We start from the raw sequence: 20,665 nt of genomic DNA, 5'->3' as shown, positions 1-20,665 counted from the left end.
TATGCTGTACATGAGCCCCATTATCAATGCCATAGAGGGGGAAGGGGACAACTAATTCCTAATGATAAATCAGTGAAGAACTTGCATAGCATCGCTTGCCTCACTACCTGGATCAAAGATTGCCTCATTGTTCCCTTACTGCCCCGCCCCCCCCACCCCCCGATATGCTAGAACAGCTCATGGCTTTTGAATCGTGAAGACTCTTAGGAGTCAGACAGTTAGGTAACTTAACTGGAAGTGCAATGGAAACTATCACCTCCCCACCACCTGGCCCCAAACAGGTGGGTGAATTTTACGAGGTGTGGGGGTGGGGAGCACATGTATTGCTCACCCCCACCTCCCAGTAGAGAAGTCGATCTAGAGCCAGTTGACTTTAAAAAGGGCTGTCCTGCAGCAATAATACGCTGGAGGTGACCTTAACAAGTTGAGAATGGGACTTCCATCCCTCAGGCAAAGTAAGCCCCGCCCTCATGAGTTGGCCAGCAGCTGAGTAGTTCTCAGCAGCGCCAGAATGCAGCAGTGGCCAATGTTAGAACTACAAGGGAGTCCTGAGAAGAAGATAACATGCCTATAACATGCCTTAAACAGCTTATATTTCACCATAGTTCTATTTCTCTGTTGAAGAGTCATATGGACTCAAAACGTTAACTCTGTTTTCCTCTCCACAGATGCTGTCAGGCCTGCTGGGTTTTTCCAGCAATTTTCATTTTTATTTCAGATTTCCAGCAGCTGCAGTATTTTATTTTTATCTTAAGACAACGTGCCTTCTGGACTTGAGTAAGTAGGGGTTTTTGTTCGGAAAGGGATTGGGGACCCGAAGGAGGGGAGCGAGGGGTCTGAGAGGTCAGAGGCAGGCTAGGGGAGGTACAACAGAAGAGTATGCCCTGGAGGGGGGATGAGGGGGTAGCATGCCCCCGACGGGCACAGAGGACCCCCCAAAGGAGGTATCTTCCTTCCTTCACATCTTTTAGCCTGAGTTGCCAAAGTAGCAGGCTGGCCTCCTTCATTCCACCTTCCTCAAACAGGCATATTATTGCGATGGAGGCGGAATGAGGCCCCTAACTTAAGAGCATGTGGGTTGGTTGATGCCTGCCCCACCACCCCCCTCCCTGCATATTATGGGGGATAGCTCGGGTGTGGGTGGGAAGACAGTGGGTTGGCCACCCCAATTGAAATATGCCAAGAAGGGGCAGTAAAAAAAAAAGCCCCAGAGTTTTTGCCATACTTCCAGTGAAAGAAAGGGTTTGCATTTATATAGCAACTTTCATAACCTCAGGATGTCTCGAAGCATACGACTGCTAATGAAATTCTTTTGCAGTGTAGTCATTGTTATAATACAGGCAGTGCAGCAATCAGGTTGCACACAGCAAGATCCCGTAAGCAGCAATCAGATAATAACAGATTATCTGCTTAAGTAATTTGACTGAGGTATAATTAATAGCCAGGATGCTGGGTCCTGCTCTTCTTCCATTAGTGCTAGGAGAACTTTTACATCCACCTATTAGAAAGGCAGGGCCTCGGTTTAACATCTCTTCCAAAGGATGGCACCTCTGATACTGCAGCACTCTCTCAGTGCTGCACTTAAGAGTCAACCTTGACTATGTGCTCAGCCCCGTGGAGTGAGATTTGAACCCCCCACTCCATTTTCTGATTCAGGTGCAAGTGTGTTGCCATTGGCTCTTTTGTTTTGGCAGTGGAGTGGGAGTACTCCAAGGAAACTCTGGACCACTGGAACTATAAAAATTATATCATGTCAGTATTATACCACGTGCTGAGTAGTGATAGATTAAACAACCAGCAGATACTCACCACAATCAGGTACTCCTCCTTGCTGCCTTGTTCCAGAGATCTCTTGTCCATTGGAATCTGTGCACCAGCACTGACCCCCGGCCTGACACTGGACTAGCAGGTAGTTTCCATTGGCGTCACATAAGGGAGTGAAGACATTGCCAAATGAGGAAGCTGTAAACCTCTCAATTTCACATTTTGTTGGGCCTGTAACAAAAGGGTAAAAACTCAGATCTGAAGTTAAATTCAGAATGTTCAGGTGAACGCTAATGGGAAAATAATGCTGTTTAAATTAGGTTCCAGCACCTCTTGCAATATTTATATGCCTCAGCAGATTATTTGGCACGTGCCAAATTTGCACAGTATGATGCGGTTCTGGCTGTCAGGAAGGCCCTAAATGTGGAGCTGGGAGCAGCAGGGGTGGTCCCTCTGACCCCACATTGAAAGGGTGACAGCTGCAACCCAATCTCCAGTTACACTTCGTGCCAGCTCCGCACAGCTGACTGGCCTCAGGGCCCAATATCAGCAGCACCTCGACCTTTACCATTCAGGTGCAGGATTTGCTCTTCACCCTCCCAAGAATAAATAGGTGTCCAAAAATTTCTGGGCCCAACAAGTCCAGTAGACTGACTTAAGCCTTTACTGTCAAACAAATTGATTGAATAGTTTTAGCAATCACAAATATTTACAGTAATTTTAAGTTTCACTAGCACCTTAAGTGTAGTAACATAATAAATAGTTTGAACTAAGACATGAAAGTGAAGAATATTTTGAATGTAGTCACTCCCTTTTCCCCCCTATCATCAGAGCAAGCTATCTGATCTGACTATACTCCTTCAAAAGATTGTCAGGGATCCAGTGAGTTATGTAACAATTTGCTCAATTAAAAATGAATAGCCAATCAAAAATATATTTGGACAAATACATCCAAAATGATCCAAAATTATTAAATTTTTTATAGATTAGTGCTTTCATTGGACATCTGTCCAACAATAACTATTGATTGGCAACAAATCTATAAAAAAACTAATTGGAATATTCTTCTGTGAGTAAGAGTTTATGTCCCATAGTAGAATATCAAATTCAAGCTCATAACAAATTAAATCTTACACAAAATGCTTTACTTTTGACACAGGTAATGAACATTTTATCTGTGAATTAAAAGGTGAAGGATGTTGCTGCTGGAGAATGGAACGCTTTCAATTTTTTTATTCATTCATGAGATGCGGGTATTGCTGCTGAGGAAGCATTTACTGCCCATCCCTGATTTCCCTTGACAAGGTGGTGATGAGCTGTCTTCTTGAACTGCTGCAATCCATATGGTGTAGGTACACCCACAGTGCTGTTAGGGAGGTATTTCCAGGATTTTGGCCCAGTGACTGTGAAGGAACGGCGATATATTTCAAAGTCAGGATGGTGAATGGCTTGGAGGGGAACTAGCAGGTGGTGGTGTCTGTCTAAAGAAGCTTGGTGAGTTCCTGCAGTGCATCTTGTAGATAGTACGCACTGCTTCTAATAAGCATCGGTGGTAGAGAGAGTTAATGTTTCTGGATGAGGTGCCAATCAAGCAACTTGTTTTATGTCAAGATTCTTGAGTGTTGTTGGAGCTGCACTCATCCAGGCAAGTGGAGAGCATTCCATCACACTCCTGACTTGTGCCTTGTAGATGGTGGACAGGCTTTGGGGAGTCAGAAGGTGAATTACTCACTGCAGGATTCCTAGCCACTGACCTGCCCTTGCAGTCACAGTATTTATATGGCTAGTCCAGTTCAGCTTCTGGTCAAAGGTAACCCCCAGGATTATCAGTGATGCTAATGCCATTGAATGTCAAGGGGCGATGATTAGATTCTCTTTTGTTAGAGGTGGTTATTGTCTGGCACTTATGCAGTATGAATGTTACTTGCCACTTGTCACCCAAGCCTGGATATTCTACAGGTCTTGCTTCATTTGGACATGAAGTGTTTCAGTATCTGAAGAGTCGCAAATGGTGCTGAATGTTGTGCAATCATCAGCGACCATCCCCACTTCTGACGTTATGATGGCAGGAAGGTCATTGATGAAGCAGTTGAAATGGTTGGGCCCAGGACACTACCCTGAGGAACTCCCGCAGTGATGTCCTGGAGCCGAGATGATTGAACGCTAACAACCACAACCATCAACTTTTGTGCTAGGTGTGACTACAGCCAGTGGAGAGTTTTCCCCCTGATTCCCATTGACTCCAGCTTTGCTAGGACTCCTTGATGTCACACTCGGTCAAATGCTGCCTTGACGTCAAAGGCAGTCACTCTCATCTTACCTCTGGAGTTCAGCTCTTTCATCCATGTTTGAACCAAGACTGTAATGAGGTCAGGAGCTGAGTGGCCCTGGCAGAACCCAAACTGAACTTTATGATATCGCTAAGCAATTTCAAGCAACCAGCATCAAAGTTTAAATTCACTGACGTTGCCCTAATTAACAGGCATGAAATGAGCATTATGGTGCACAGCGTGCATGTGACATTTGTAGGAATTATGTTCTTTCTTTGCCTCTGTATTTATCTGTAGGTAACTTCTGTAGCCATGCTTTAAAAACTGGCTTGTACTAATTTAGAACCTTGAGATGGTGGAATTGCAGGAGTGGTATAATCACTGATGTATGATGCCATGCACAGGCAAACATTGGACAAGAGATGTATGATTGTGTAGTGAATTGTACATGGATGTTTCTAATTGGCAGGCTCAGGGGAAGCAGTTGGTGGAGAACTATGTGGGGAGTGGGGTGTTGCCAGCCTAAGAACAATCCTCTCAAGGGATTTGATGATGAGGAGAAAAAAAACAAAGGAAGACAAAGGAGTCGAAAAGCTGAAAGATGCGCAAGAAAATCAGAAGCTATGAGGAAAGAAGTGTGCTGCCATCCAGATAAGAATTTAAGAACATAAGAAATAGGATCAGGAGTAGACCATTTGGCCGCTTGAGCCTCCTCCGCTATTCAATAAGATCATGGCTGATCTTCTTGTGTTTCGATTTCCACAATGATATCTAACCCCAATAACCTTTGATTCCCTTGCGTAACAGGAATCTATCTAATTCTGCCTTAAAAATATTCAATGATCCCGCCTCCACCATCTTCTGAGGCAGAGAATTCTGAAGTTGCACAACCCTCAGAGAAAAAATCCTCCTCATCTCTGTCTTAAAAAGGCGACCCCTAATTTTAAAACAGTGCCCCCTAGTTCTGGACTCACGCACAAGAGGAAACATCCTTTTGACGCCAACCTTGCCAATGCCATTCAGGATCTTGTATACTTCAATCAAATCACCCCTCACTCTTCTAAACTCCAGTGGAAACAAGCCCAGTCTGTCCAACCTTTTCTCATCATAAGACAACCCACTCATTCCAGATATCAATCTGTAAATACACTCAATATCCACAACTTCCATCTCCAGTGTAATTTGGTTACATTATGTACCAACTCACTAAATGAGGGGTGACAGTGGCCTAGTAGTAATATCACTGGACTAGTAAGTCAGAGGCCCAGCCTAATGCTCTGGGGACGTGGGTTCAAATCTTGCCATAGTGGCTGGTGGAATTTAAATCCAATCAGTAAATCTGGAATATAAACCTAGTCTGAACTATCAGCAATTATTGTAAAAAAGAAACCCACCTAGTCTGCCAATGCCCTTTAGGATGCAGATAAGTTCAATATTGACACTAATAGTGTTACACTGCCCTCTGAAATTGTGTGGCAAGCCACTCAGTTCAAGGGCAATTGGACAACAAATACTGGCCTTGCCAATGACTCTTACATCACATGAAAGAAAAAAGAATTAATTGCACAGCAGCTCACTCAGCTGAAAGGACACATAGAGCAATATCATGGGAACACTATCCCCTATAAGTCATACGTTATCACTACTTGGACATATAGTCCCATTTCTTCATCACCAATATATTAATATCCTGAAATGTCTTACTGTAGGAATGTCATCCGACTGCAGGAGTTCAAGAAGAAAGCCAACCATCAGTTTCTCAGGGTAATCTAGGATGGGCAATAAATGCAGTTGCCCACAACCTCAGAACACTTTTTGTGAAAAGATCAACACCCAGCAGGAAAAACAAGGATAATTGGGAGCTAGGAGATACCTGATGCACTATCAAGCCTCTTGTCTTGAGAATACGAGAATATACTTTTCCCACAAAGTACTGGGACTGGAAGGGTTGCAAACATAACACCAGTTAAAAGTTTAATGTCAAATTATGACTTTTTATTGTAACTCCATGCCCACTAGAGAATGAGTGGGGTTTGCCCAAAACTTTTTTGACACCCTGAGATAGGGAACAGGAGGTGTCATTGATCAAAACAAGGGCACAGAGTGGAAAGCCTTTGTCTATCCCAGTGAAATAATCCAGTGAAACATTAATGGTTAATGTTAGAATAAACCGTTTTCAAACTCTTCTCTGTGAGCACTTACATCTAAATCTGCCAGTGATCAGCAGTCGCACAGCAAGGAACCGTCGCTGCAAAATCCGATAAATGCCAGTGTCTGTAAACGAGTGCCCAAGCTGTGAGTCAGCGAAGGTAGTGTCATAGATTTCATCCAATAACAATTCCAGAGCTGACAAATAAACAAAAGGAAAAAAAAATAAGATCAGGCAGGGTTAGTAGATACAAAGTAAAATACTCACTTTACCTCAGCGGTCAGGTTCCTGGAAAGACAAGACAAAAATGTTGGAGATTGGAATATGAGAATGAGCCAGGCAGAACATTGTCCTACAAAGGGTAATAGGGCCTTGGAATAAGTACCAAGGAAGACTATTGCATTGGATCGTTTAAATGGATTTGAAATGCTATTTAAGATGTTCTGGAGTAAGATATTAAAGAGTTTGATGTGGGGTTGATTTATGAAAAAGGGACTGGCCAGTTGGACCAAATGGCCCAATCCCGTATATACAAATTACACAGTGTTACCTAGGATATACATCACACATCAAGCCATTCAACTGAATTAGATTGTGCTGGTATTTATACCAGGCACAAATGTTCTCCCATTCTATCAACCTAAATTCAGCCTTTCAGCATACCTTTCTATCCCCTTCCTCTCGAACTCATTCAGAGAAAGAAAGAAGGGAAGAAAGAAACAAAGAAAGAAAGGAGGAAAAGAATGATCAACTTGCATTTATGTAGTTAGCTCAGGGGTGGCCAGAGGACTGGAGAATTGCAAACATTAAGCCCTTGTTCAAAAAAGGTTGTAAGGATAAGCCTAACAATTACAGGCCTGTCAGTTTAACATCAATGGTGGGCAAGATTCTAGAAACAATTATTTGGGATAGAATTAGTAGTCACATGGAAAAATATGGGTTGATAAGGAAGTGTCAGCATGGATTCCTAAAGGGGAAATCATGTTTAACTAACTTGCAGGAGTTTGTTGAAGAGGTAACAGAAAAGGTCAATGAGGGTAATGCTGTTGATGTGGTGTACTTGGACTTTGACAAGGCATTTGACACAGTGCCACACAACAGAAATAGCTGAAGACACTGGATACTGCAAAGGTTATGGGCCCTGACAATATTCTGGCAATAGTGCTCCAGAACTTGCCGCACCCCTAGCCAAGCTGTTCCAGTACAGCTACAACACTGGCATCTATCTGGCAATGTAGAAAATTCCCTAGGTGTGTCCTGTACATAAAAAGCAGGACAAATCCAACGCGGCCAATTACTGCCCCATCAGTCTACTCTTGATCATCAGTAAAGTGATGGAAAGAGTCATCAACAGTGCTATCAAGAGGCACTTGCTTAGCAATAATCTGCTCAGTGATACTCAGTTAGGGTTCCACCAGGGTCACTCAACTCCTGATCTCAATACAGCCTTGGTTCAAACATGGGCAAAAGAGCTGAACTCCACAGGTGAGGTGAGAGTGACTGCCCTTGACATCAGTGCCACTTTTGACCGAGTGTGGCATCAAGGAGCCCTAGCAAAACTGGAGTCAATAGGAATCAGGGGGAAAACTCTCCACTGGTTGGAGCCATACTTAGCACAAAGGAAGATGGCTATGGTTGTTGGAGGTCAATCATCTCAGTTCTAGGACAACACTGCAAGAGTTCCTCAGGGTAGTGTCCTTGACCCAAACAGTTGCTTCATCAATGACCCTCCTTCCATCATAAGGTCATGATGGAGGTGGGGTTGTTCGCTGATGATTACACAATGTTCAGCACCATTTGCGACTCCTTAGATACTGAAGCCGTCTATGTCCAAATGCAGCAAGATCTGTAATCAAGGCTTGGGCTGACAAATGGCAAGTAACATTCGCGCCACACAAGTACTAGACAAGTGCTAAATGATTGGTTGAAGAGACCAATGACATTTGCTGACAACACAAAGGTAGGTAGGAAAGTAGGTTGTGAAGAGGACATAAGGAGGCTACAAAAGGATATAGATAGGTTAGGTGAGTGGGCAAAGATCTGGCAAATGGAGTATAATGTAGGAAAATGTGAGGTTGTCCATTTTGGCAGGACAAATAAAAAAGAGACATATTTTCTAAGTGGCAAGAGATTACAGAGCTCAGATGCAGATCTGGGTGTCCTCGTGCATAGATCACAAAAGGTCAGGTGAAGCAATTAATTAGCAAAGTGAATAGAATTTTATCATTTATTGTGAGGGCAATTGAATACAAGAGTAGGGAGGTTATGCTTCAGTTATACAAGCCATTGGTGAGACCACATCTGGAGGACTGTCTATAGTACTGGTCTCCTTTTTTAAGGAAAGATGTAAATGCATTAGAAGCAGTTCAGAGAAGGTTTACTAGATTAATATCTGGAATGGGCGAGTTATCCTAGGAGGAAAGGCTGGACAGGCTAAGCTACTATCCGCTGGAGTTTAGAAGAGTAAGAGGTGGCTTGATTAAAATCTGTAAGGTCCTGAGGGCACTTGACAGGATGAATGTAGAAAGGATATTCCCTCCTGTGGGGGAATCTAGAACTCAGGGGTTACTGTTTAAAAATAGGGGTCGCCCATTTAGGACGGAGATGGGAAAAATATTTTCTCTCAGAGACTGTGAGACTTTGGAATTCTCTTCCTCAAAAGGTGGTTGAGGCAGAGTCCTTGAATATCTTTAAGGCAGAGGTAGATAGATTCTTGATAAGCAAGGGGGTGGGCAGAAATAAGAGGTTAAAATCACATCAGCCATGATGTTATAGAATGGCGGAGCAGGCTTGAGGCCGAGTGACCTATGCCTGCTCCTAATTTGTATGTTTGTAAAACTTAGCCATTCAGGATTCATACTGACTATTTCTTATTGTGTTGTCTGTCTTCGGATGCTTTGTTCTTTAAATCACATTTAGTACAGACTCTGGTATCACTGATTTTCTTTCTCCAATTCCCTACTATTATTTAGTATACCCCTTTCAGGTTGGTGGATTCCCTCATCATTTAACTCAATACATAATGGACAGAAAACAGAGAGAATAGAATAAACAGGTCATTCTCAGGCTGGCAGGCTGTGGCTAGTGGGGTACCACAAGGGTCAATACTTAGGCCCCAGCTGTTCACAATCTATATCACGATTTGGATGTGCGGATCAAATGTAATATTTCCAAGTTTGCGAATGACACAAAATTAATTTGGATAGTGTGTTGTGGGCATGATGCAAAGAAGCTTCAAAGGGATTTGGATTGCTTTGAGTGGGCAGGAATATAGCAGATGAAATATAATGTGGATAAGTGTGAGGTCATCCACTTTGGTAGGAGGAACAGAGGTGCAGTGTATTAAATGCTCAGAGATTGGGAAGCATTGATGTCCAAAGGAACCTTGGTGTCCTTGTCACTGAAAGTTAACATGCAGGTACAGCAAGCAATTAGGAAGGCAATTGGTATGTTGGCCTTTATCACAAGAGGTTTTGAGCACAGGAGTAAAGATGTCTTGCTTCAATTGTATAGAACCTTGGGGACACAGCACCTGGAGTACAGCTTTGGTATCCTTACCTAAGGAAGAATATACTTGCCACAGTGGGACTGCATTGGACATTCACCAGACTAACTCCTGGGATAGCAGATCTGTCTTATGAGGAGATATTGAGGAGTCTGGATCTGTATTCTTTAGAGTTTAGAAGATTGAGAGATGATCTCATTGAAACTTACAAAATTCTTAAAGGGCGTTGACAGAGTAGATGCAGAAAGGATGTTTCCCCTGACTGGGGGATCTAAAACCAACGGACACAGTTTCAGAATAAGGGGCAAACCATGTAGGACTGAAATGAGGAGGAATTTCTTCACTCAGAGGGCAGTGAACCTTTGGAGTTCCCTGCCCCAGAGGGCTGTGGAAGCTCAGTCATTGAGTATGTTCAAGACAGGGATAGATAGATTTCTGGTTACAAATTACATCCAGGGATATGTGGATAGTGCAGGAAAATGGCATTGAGATGGACAATTAGCTATGATCTAGTTGAATGGCAGAGCAGGCTCGAGGGGCTGAATGGCCTAACCTTACTCATGTTCCTATATGGAATCTGTATCCACCCTGTTGAATCTTTTTTCTATTGTCATTATGGTATTTTTAACTAATACAGCTACTCCACTGCCCTTCCTTTTGCTTTCCTTCCTAAGTGTGTTAACAAATATTTAGTTGCCAATTCTGTTCTTTATATGGCTGTGTTTCAGTCATCCCCATGATACCTGGATCCTGTCTACAAATAATTGCCCCCAATTCATCAATTTTGTTTTGAGTATTGGATACATTGCTGTACCAGCAGTTTAAATAGTTTTTATTTATTGGCTCAGATATTTCAGTCTCTGGTTTACTGGAGATTGGGTGTACAGCCTAAGATGTGCATCGGGACTCTGCAGAAGTCCACTCAGATTGATTTCCATGGCAATTTCCCAGGAAATTTGAACTTCCTATAGGCGATTCCCCTGCTCCCTGGATCCGCCACAAAAGTCTTCAATTCTGACCTAGAATCAGAGACCTTGGAGAGTTCTGTGGTACTTTCCTGAATAGTTACCCAAGAAATGTTAGCCAGATTAAAATCTAGTCTAACTCCTTGGTAGCTACAGAACTGACCCCCAATCATTCAAACTGATGCTCCAACTCCCCCCTCGAACTCCTCGGCGACCTCTGCCGATCCCCTGACTACGCCCTGACCCGACCTGACCAGCTTCCGACCTGACTACCCTCTGAACCCGACTACACCCCAACCCACCTACCCACTCACCCTTTAGCCTACCTCTCCCACCTGCCACCTCACCCACCTGCCACCCTACTACTCACCTCACCAACCCCACCCACTCACCCACTTACCTCGCCAACCTATCGACACTACCACACTACCCATTCACTTATTCATCCACTCGCCCATTCATTAACATTTAAACTTACCAAATGGCAGCTAGTGCCTTCAAAAGGGACCGTGTCCTGTCTTCCCCCCAATGCTGCCAGAGGAGGTGGTGGAAGCAGGTATGATAGTGGTGTTTAATACATTGACAAATACATTGCGATGCTGCTCTTCAGTGGATACTGCATTCCACATTTTTGGAGAAGCTAGGCTTAGTAGACGCAGCAAGATATTCTGAGCAGTGACGAGGCATGGAAAGGTTTGAGCGGAGCGGCAATCTGATGATGATTGCCATACCATGGAAGATCCAGGCCATGGTTTCTCTTCTTTTAGTAATTATTTTAACTTTCTGCGCCATATGATTTTACCTGATCTCTGATCATTTGTGTTATCTTCATTTCTTTTGCCTTTTACTTTCTTTTCCTGCTTTTTTTTTGTTAATAATTTTTAGTAACTCCCCCCTCCCCATCTTTCTTAGATCTAGGTATCCTTTTCATGAGGAGCCTTGTACCATCTCAGTCCCCTGTGCTCTTACATTGCAAGGGTATTATGCTCCCTTTCAACTCTACAGTGCCAATATATACCATTAAAGACAAAGGAGAATATTCTTTCCACAAATCATTGTGCCGTCTCACAGCAATACAATATCGAGAGGATTAACCCTAGAATATATATTGCATAACTCTTGTCAGTCATGGTTCAGTAGGTAGCATCCATACCTCTGAGTGAAAAGGTCATGGGTCCCAGTCCCATTTTTGAGGCCAATTCCCTCTAGACTGCAGCAACTTAAAGGAACAATAATGACATGCATTTCAATAGCACCTTAATTGAGGAAAATGTCCCAAGATGTTTCAGAGTCACAAATGTCACTGACCCAGGCCAAAGAACATAGAACAAAGAACAAAGAAAATTACAGCACAGGAACAGGTCCTTCGGCCCTCCAAGCCTGCGCCGATCATATTGCCCGTCAACTAAAACATTCTGCACTTCCAGGGTCCATATTCCTCTATTCCCATCCTATTCATGTATTTGTCAAGCTGCCTCTTAAACACCACTATCGTACCTGCTTCCACCACCTACTCTGGCAGTGAATTCCAAACACTCACTACCCTCTGCACAAAAAACTTGCCCCGCACATCTCCTCTATAGTTTTCTCCTCTCACCTTAAATCTATGTCCCCTAGTAATTGACTCTTCCACCCTGGGAAAAAGCTTCTGACTATCTACTCTGTCCATGCCACTCATAATTTTGTAAATTTCTATCAAGTCACCCCTCAATCTCCATTGCTCTAGTGAGAACAATGCGAGTTTCTCCAACCTCTCCTCATAGCTAATAACCTCCAGGCCAGGCAGCATCCTGGTATCCCTCCTCTGCACCCTCTCCAATGCCTCCAAATCCTTCTGGTAATGTGGCGACCAGAATTGCATGCAATATTCCAAGTGTGGCCTAACCAAGGTGCTATACAGCTGCAGCATGACTTCTCAGCTTTTATACTCAGTACCCCTGCCAGTGAAGGCAAGCATGCCATATGCCTTCCTGACTACCTTATCCACCTGCGTTGCCACTTTCAGTGACCTATGGACCTGTACACCCAGATCCCTCTGCCTGTCAATGCACTTAAGGGTTCTGTCAAGGTGAGTGGGTAGGCCCTAGAAAGCAGAAGAAGATGTGACTAAAGGAGTTGCCAAGGCACATTGATAGGAGGTGGCTGTGGCACTAATTCTTTTGGAACACGGCCACTAAGTTCATGGGGCATCTGAAAAAAAACATTGAGCAGAAATTCTATCTTTGGTGGAGGCCTGTATTAATGAGAAAGGAAACTTAAGTGGATCCACAAGCACTTGTTCCACACCCTGCTGAAGTTGAAAGCTCTACAGATTACTTTTGAAGATACACCTTCTAAAATTGCAACCTCTACCACCTAGAAGGACGAGGACAGCAGGAACGTGGGAACACCACCACCTGCATGTTCCCTTCCAAGACACATACCATTCTGACTTGGAAATATATTACCATTCCTTCACTGTCGCTGGGTCAAAATCCTGGAATTCCCTTTCCTAACAGCACAGTGGATGTACCTATACCGCATGGATTGCAGTGATTTGAGAAGGCAGCTCATCACCACCTCTTCAGGGCAATTAAGGACAGGCAATAAATGCTGGCCTAGCCAGCGATGTCCAAATCCTGTGAAAGAATTTAAAAAACAGCCCATCTCTTGGCGCTGCCCAAGAGCATCAGTAAAGCTTGGCACTACATGGAATGTTGTGCTATTCTCTCCACTCTCCTGAGTACCAGTTTTGGTTAAATGTCAATCCTTGGCCTGTGCTTAGTCAGGCCAGTAATTGGATATTACAGTTGATCTTCGGGCCTCTGGACTCTGGGGATGGGGATAGCTATCAACTGGAGTCCCAGTCTTGATCACTGTCCTGTGACCCAAGGTGCAAAGTGTGAGTATGTGAATGTTGGCTGAGATATGCTGCCCTCACCACAATGGTCGCTGACTAGGCTTCCTCATCAAGAAGTGTCACATGGTACCTGATAGATGCCATGCCAGTGGGGCTGCAGCCCAGTGGGGAATCAATGATTTGAGGGAAGAAGGGGACCAAACCTGAGGGAAAAGCATATTAATACCACTTGTTTTAACAGCCCTACCGTGAAGTGTGATCACTCACCTGTGCCCTGAAGCTCCCGTCCCAAGCTGTCAGCACAATAACAGTAAGCAGAAACCTCAGCAAAACTCCTCCTGAAGGCACTGAATGTGTGGAATGCATCTGGGAACCTGGGAGGGAAAGGGCACAAATAATTCCTCAAATTCCACTTTAGTAAAAAATATACTGAGGATGAAAACACTGTTCACAATTTGGCACTCTTTTATTTTTAGATTATTATTTTTTTGAGAATGTCATGTGCTTGTTCTGGCAAATCATACTTAAAACTATAAATAAACAGGTTCCTAATTTGGATGTCCTCGGCAATTCCTGATGAAAAACAAATGTTTTAACTAGTTCCAATCACTACTTGTTCCAGTGCACCCCCCTCCCATTCTCGCCTCCCAAAAGTATTAAATATGGCTGGAGTACACTTTGTGGTCTTGGCAGTCAATTGATGCCTAAAGAAAATAAACACGTGACCCTTCAGATTCAAGGTTCAAATAAGTGCAGGACATTCTCTCTGGTTTCTGGGAAATAATTATCCCTCAACTAGCATCACTGAAACTGTTTATCTGGTTCTTTACCTCAATGCTGCTTATGGGAGCTTGTTGTGTGCCATTTGGCTGCCAAGTTTTCCCCATTACAACTCTGACTCTGCTTCAAAAGCACTTCCTTGGCTGTGGAGGGCTTTGGGCCATCCTGAGATCATGAAAGGCGCTATAGACACAAAGGTTCTTTCTTTCTTAACAGTTTCAGGCTTTCTGGCACCTTGCCAAAGCTCGATCCCATCCTAACCCAGAATCTACTCATATATGGGGCAGGTGTTTTAGTCACCAATGGGGGTAAGCACGGAGGTGGGCAGGCGAGAAACTTTGCACTGTCAGCCAGCACGCTGGTTTGCTGGCTCCATCCCGCCCCCAGGGTATTTTTCCAGAAGCGAAGTGGGGAGGGCAGGAGGGATGCCTGCCGACATGTAGCAGGTAGACATTTGGGGGTATTTAAAGGCTAATTAAAAGGTTGGCAAGAGGGTGCCTCCATCTTGAGACACCCTCTCTCTCTTACCTGAAAAGACAACCTTCTACTACTCCAGTACTGGAGGGCCTCCTATTGTCCCTCCATGTTTGAGAGCTCACCCACCAACCTTAATTGGATGCAAGAGTCCTCCCTTCCTCCCACTCCCTGCCCATTAATTGGCCAATTTGGGGAAAATCATTGCTGGGTAACTGTACCCCACACAGTGCAGGATTCTCACCTACGTTTGGCCCTGACATTGGGGTCCCTGTGTGGAAAATTCTGACCTTGGTTTCTATTTCTGGCCCATGTCAATAAAGCAGCTCCCAGCTGTGAGAGGATACCCAAGATAGAGGGAAAAAAATAGCATTTATATAACAACTTTTGTCACCTTAACTGTCCCAAAGTGTTTTACAGCCAATAAAACACTTTTGAAGTGTAGTCACTTTTGAAATGTAGAAATTTCAACAGCCAATTTGTGCACAGCATATCCTATAACTCACAATGCGATAGGGATTAGGTCATCTGTATTAAGTATTGATTGAGGGCTGTCCAGGCCACCAGAAGGCCTCTCTCTTCTTCAAATACTTCAAATAGGGAGGGTAGACAAAGCTCTCGGTTTAACATTTAACTTCTCTCTCTCAGTACTGCACTAATGTGTCAGGCTAGATTATGTGAGAGTGCTACCAATGAGCCAAAGGCTGATGCCTACAAAAAAAATGAAAACAAGGGCGAGAAAATAGCACACATCAAGCCCATACTATAAATATATCCACACTGGTCACCAACCCTCTGACCACATAATCCCTGTGAGGGAGAAACAACCCTACAATCAATTAATGAAAAACTGAGATATTCCTCTCCAAGTCCCCAAGGCAGTCACGCAAGACCCAGGGTTCAATGATGATCCATAACTCCTCACCATCCCAGCTAATAAAGAACTCATTCCTTACTACGTGTAATGTATTTTTGACTTGTCAAGATCTCTATTGTGGGTTGGTTAGCACAGTTGGCTAGATCGATAAGAGTTTTTATTATTGCTCATTCACCGGATGTGGGCATTGCTGGCTAGCCTAGCATTTATTGCCCATCCCTAATTGTCCTTGAGAAGGGTGGTGCAGAATTACACCAATGGCGCTGGTTCATGGAGGCCTGCCTCCTCACCCTGCCCCATGCTTGGAGAGTGTTTCCCATCAAGCTACATATAACCAATTGCCTCTCTCTAAAGGCCCATGGTCCTTTATGGACTACATCTAATTACTTTATCAAAGGACTGTTGAAACTTTTTAACCCACAATGTGGTTCAACAGTTTGTTTCAGAGCTAATGTTTCCAAGCTGCCCATGGGTCAACAAGTAAATCCGCTGCATAGTGCGGTTCTTCATTCAAAACGCCCAAGCTGAGATGGATCACTGGTTTAAGGAGGCCAAACAACAATAATAACAAAACAAAAACAGAATTACCTGGAAAAACTCAGCAGGTCTGGCAGCATTGGCGGAGAAGAAAAGAGTTGACGTTTCGAGTCCTCATGACCCTTCGACAGAACTTGAGTTCGAGTCCAAGAAAGAGTTGAAATATAAGCTGGTTTAAGGTGTGTGTGTGGGGGGCGGAGAGATAGAGACAGAGAGGTGGGGGGGGGGGGGGTGTGGTTGTAAGGACAAACAAGCAGTGATAGAAGCAGATCATCAAAAGATGTCAACGACAATAGTACAATAGAACACATAGGTGTTAGAGTTAAAGTTGGTGATATTATCTAAACGAATGTGCTAATTAAGAATGGATGGTAGGGCACTCAAGGTATAGCTCTAGTGGGGTTTTTTTTTATTATATAATGGAAATAGGTGGGAAAAGGAAAATCTTTATAATTTATTGGGAAAAAAAAGGGAAGGGGGAAACAGAAAGGGGGTGAGGATGGGGGAGGGAGCTCACGACCTAAAGTTGTTGAATTCAATATTCAGTCCGGATGGCTGTAAAGTCCCTAGTCGGAAGATGAGGTGTTGTTCCTCCAGTTTGAGTTGGGCTTCACTGGAACAATGCAGCAAGCCAAGGACAGACATGTGGGCAAGAGAGCAGGGTGGAGTGTTAAAATGGCAAGCGACAGGGAGGTTTGGGTCATTCTTGCGGACAGACCGCAGGTGTTCTGCAAAGCGGTCGCCCAGTTTACGTTTGGTCTCTCCATTGGAGAGGAGACCACATTGGGAGCAACGAATGCAGTAGACTAAGTTGGGGGAAATGCAAGTGAAATGCTGCTTCACTTGAAAGGAGTGTTTGGGTCCTTGGACGGTGAGGAGAGAGGAAGTGAAGGGGCAGGTGTTGCATCTTTTGCGTGGGCATGGGGTGGTGCCATAGGAGGGGGTTGAGGAGTAGGGGGTGATGGAGGAGTGGACCAGGGTGTCCCGGAGGGAGCAATCCCTACCGAATGCCGATAAAGGGGGTGAAGGGAAGATGTGTTTGGTGGTGGCATCATGCTGAAGTTGGCGGAAATGGCGGAGGATGATCCTTTGAATGCGGAGGCTGGTGGGGTGATAAGTGAGGACAAGGGGGACCCTATCATGTTTCTGGGAGGGAGGAGAAGGCGTGAGGACGGATGCGCGGGAGATGGGCCGGACATGGTTGAGGGCCCTGTCAACGACCGTGGGTGGAAAACCTCGGTTAAGGAAGAAGGAGGACATGTCAGAGGAACTGTTTTTGAATGTAGCATCATCGGAACAGATGCGACGGAGGCGAAGGAACTCAGAGAATGGGATGGAGTCCTTACAGGAAGCGGGGTGTGAGGAGCTGTAGTCGATATAGCTGTGGGAGTCGGTAGGTTTGTAATGGATATTGGTGGACAGTCTATCACCAGAGATTGAGACAGAGAGGTCAAGGAAGGGAAGGGAAGTGTCAGAGATGGACCACGTGAAAATGATGGAGGGGTGGAGATTGGAAGCAAAATTAATAAATTTTTCCAAGTCCCGACGAGAGCATGAAGCGGCACCGAAGTAATCACTGATGTACCGGAGAAAGAGTTGTGGAAGGGGGCCGGAGTAGGACTGGAACAAGGAATGTTCCACATACCCCATAAAGAGACAGGCATAGCTGGGGCCCATGCGGGTACCCATAGCCACACCTTTTATTTGGAGGAAGTGAGAGGAGTTGAAGGAGAAATTGTTCAGCGTGAGAACAAGTTCAGCCAGACGGAGGAGAGTAGTGTTGTTGTTGTTATTAACAATAATAACAATTTTATTTACATTGACTTTAACATAATAAAACATCACAAGGCACTTCACAGGAGCATTATCAAACAAAATTCAATACTGAACCACATAATGAGCTTTAACGGCTGATGACCAAATCCTTGGCTAGAAGTAGGGTTTAAGAAATGTCTAGACTGCCATCCAGTGGCCGATGCTGGAAATTGCTAAAATTGAACCTTTGATCAGGAGAGGACTTGGTTTAGTTGCAATGCCCCCAAGCCACCCCTCACCGCACCCCTACCCTACACCCCCATGGTCAAACACCAACACCAACAAAGTTCATGTATTAAAAAATAACCATTTTGCCAATGCCACCCAAACTCTGTATGGATTAAGACAGGAGGGGAGAAAATTTTCAATTCAAAGCTTCAATTTATTTTATTGCAATTTTATAGGTATAAGCATTTTATCCTTGAAGTACTTATCCACACTGACTTTCCTTGCTATGGAATCTGCTCCTTGACACTGGTAGAATTTTATAGCAATCTGAAATAGGTATGAACTTCAGACAGGCTTATAGCACATCGGACCCCACAATTGTGTAAATATACATCTTCTGTGCCTGATTGGCCTCAATTGTCCTCTTCGAGATTACACCAAGTCCAAATGACTGGTTTTGTGCTTGGTCTTTTGCTTTTCTGTTTTTGTTTTTGTGCTTGAAACTCAAAGATCAACCATGATCTTATTGAATAGCGAAGCAGACTCGATAGGGCATGTTGTCTACTCATGCTCTTACTTCTTGACCTCGTATTCTTCCAAAATTTGTTGCACATCTCCCCCTGGTGGAGGGATGAACAATAGCAGCTGTTATTTTAGCTCTGCCTTGTGCTTTCAATGTGGTTATAAATGAGAGAGATATCAACTTTATTAAAGTAAGAAAATTATTATTTTTTTAATTTTGCTATTCAATTTACAATTAGGCCTGATTAAATACATGTAGTAGAATTTTACAGTCCCACCGAATGGCTTGCTGCATTTTACGGCCCTGGCCCTGCCGCAACGGGCCATAAAATTCTACCCATGGGCTCTTGGTGGGCTTCCCACCTTACACTCTCTGTAAACCTGAGCTTATCTTGCCCATTCCCTAACTTGGACCAAGCCTCCTTCACAGATTGCCCCTGTGCTCTCTGACCTACACTAGCTTCCAATCCAGCAACTTAATATTACTTAAGCAGTATTTCCTCCGTCTTACCTGTTGAAGTTATTGACTAAGTCGAAGACCATCATATCTGTTGTGTTAACAAACCTGCACTGGACGGGTAAAAATTTTCCATCTTTGGAACACTGGGGTGGTGACCTCACCCCAGGACCATGGAGAACTCGCCGGTCTCGAATCTCACAGCTTGTAGGACCTTTGTGCAAAACAATATGAATAAGAAAATAAAAGTTTTATCTGAGTAACTCTGAGAGACTTCCCTCTCAATTCAGAGCCTTGCTAGTGGCAACTAAATCTGGGTATAACATTGATCTGATTTTCTGACACCTGATCACTGTTAACAAGATTGCTGGGATTTTCAAAGGTTCTGCACCATGTTAGTCATGTTAGTTCAATTAAGATGGGTGAGTATATCATGGGTTAGTTTTACACCAAACCTTCTTCTACTCAGGTAATTAGCAATAGCCCATGAGAGACCATGGACCTCTCTCTCTGTTAGAGACAATTGGTTATGTAACTTGAGGGGTACCACTCCACATTAACAAGCAAGGTAAGGAGACAAGACTCTATGAACTACCTCTGCCGGTACGGGAAATAAATTGGCTCGATTGCTGTCATTCTGCAGCACTTCCTAACCATTCAGATGACTGAATCCCGTCAATTCAATCCATGTAAATTGTACGCAAATGGTGTAAGTCCTGGAGTAGATTTTGAACCCAGGGCCTTCCGGCCCAGAGACCAGAGTGCTAACTGAACCACTTGGCCTCATGAAAGTTTGATCCACATGAACACTATTACTTGTGGCACACAAGTCCTGGATTGGGCCTTGAACCCAGGATGTACCAGCCCAGAGGCCTGGCTGCTACTGAAGGAGGTATTAATATTGGCAGGATTTGTCTGTGGTCCTAGGGACACTGACACCAAGACCAAATGGGGCTCCCAAGTCTGTACTTTTGGAAGCCAGATCAAGGAGGCTCCTTTCCTGGAGGTGGCCTCCTAATCGGCTGCCTCCGAGCTTGCAGTCCAATAGGGAGTGGTGGGTGATGCTGAGACTTGTAGGAGATCAAGAGGGTGCCTCACTATGGAGGTGCCCTCAGAGGAGTAAGTTTAAAAAAGAATTGTCAGGGTGAAAGCCTCCAGATGGCTCTTTGGGGCTGCAGGCCCCCTTTCTGGAGAATAGAGCTTCTGGCTCCAATGGCCCCAGTGATGCTGCTCCAGTGCTGGCAAAATTGCCTTAATTGGGGCCTTACATATGCAAATTGGCTGTCTGCCTCTGTTCATTGAATGACAGAACAAGCCTCAGGAAGCGAAATGGCCTACTCATTTTCCTTTGTTCCTCCTGGAGAGTCAGTAACCCAAGGTGGAGCTGCACATGACATTCTCTTACTCAGCTGAGAACAATTCTAAAAAAAAAAATTATATCTTTTGCCATTCACAGTTCATTCTGCAAACAAATTATTTAACTCATACATCAATTGACCTTGAAGATTGGCAGTTTGTAAAGCTTCCATCTGTCTAATGATTC

The 20,665-nt window shown here is 44.1% G+C and overlaps 1 protein-coding gene across 1 annotated transcript in view; it reads right to left on the bottom strand.

Annotated features, from left to right (window-relative positions):
• tg (thyroglobulin) overlaps positions 1–20,665 on the bottom strand; it is a 463,025-nt gene that overhangs the window by 433,565 nt on the left and 8,795 nt on the right. Inside the window, exons 5-8 of the mRNA XM_041189302.1 lie at positions 19,177–19,336; positions 13,760–13,866; positions 6,237–6,380; positions 1,810–1,995 (exon numbers count right to left, since the gene is read on the bottom strand). Coding sequence (XP_041045236.1) covers positions 1,810–1,995; positions 6,237–6,380; positions 13,760–13,866; positions 19,177–19,336 — 597 coding nt within the window. The remainder of the gene's footprint in view (positions 1–1,809; positions 1,996–6,236; positions 6,381–13,759; positions 13,867–19,176; positions 19,337–20,665) is intronic.

This window comes from Carcharodon carcharias, chromosome 6 (assembly GCF_017639515.1).
Source record: "Carcharodon carcharias isolate sCarCar2 chromosome 6, sCarCar2.pri, whole genome shotgun sequence".
NCBI lineage: Eukaryota > Metazoa > Chordata > Chondrichthyes > Lamniformes > Lamnidae > Carcharodon > Carcharodon carcharias.
The sequence above is the reverse complement of the archived record's forward strand: the minus strand, read 5'-3'. Positions and strand labels throughout refer to the sequence as shown.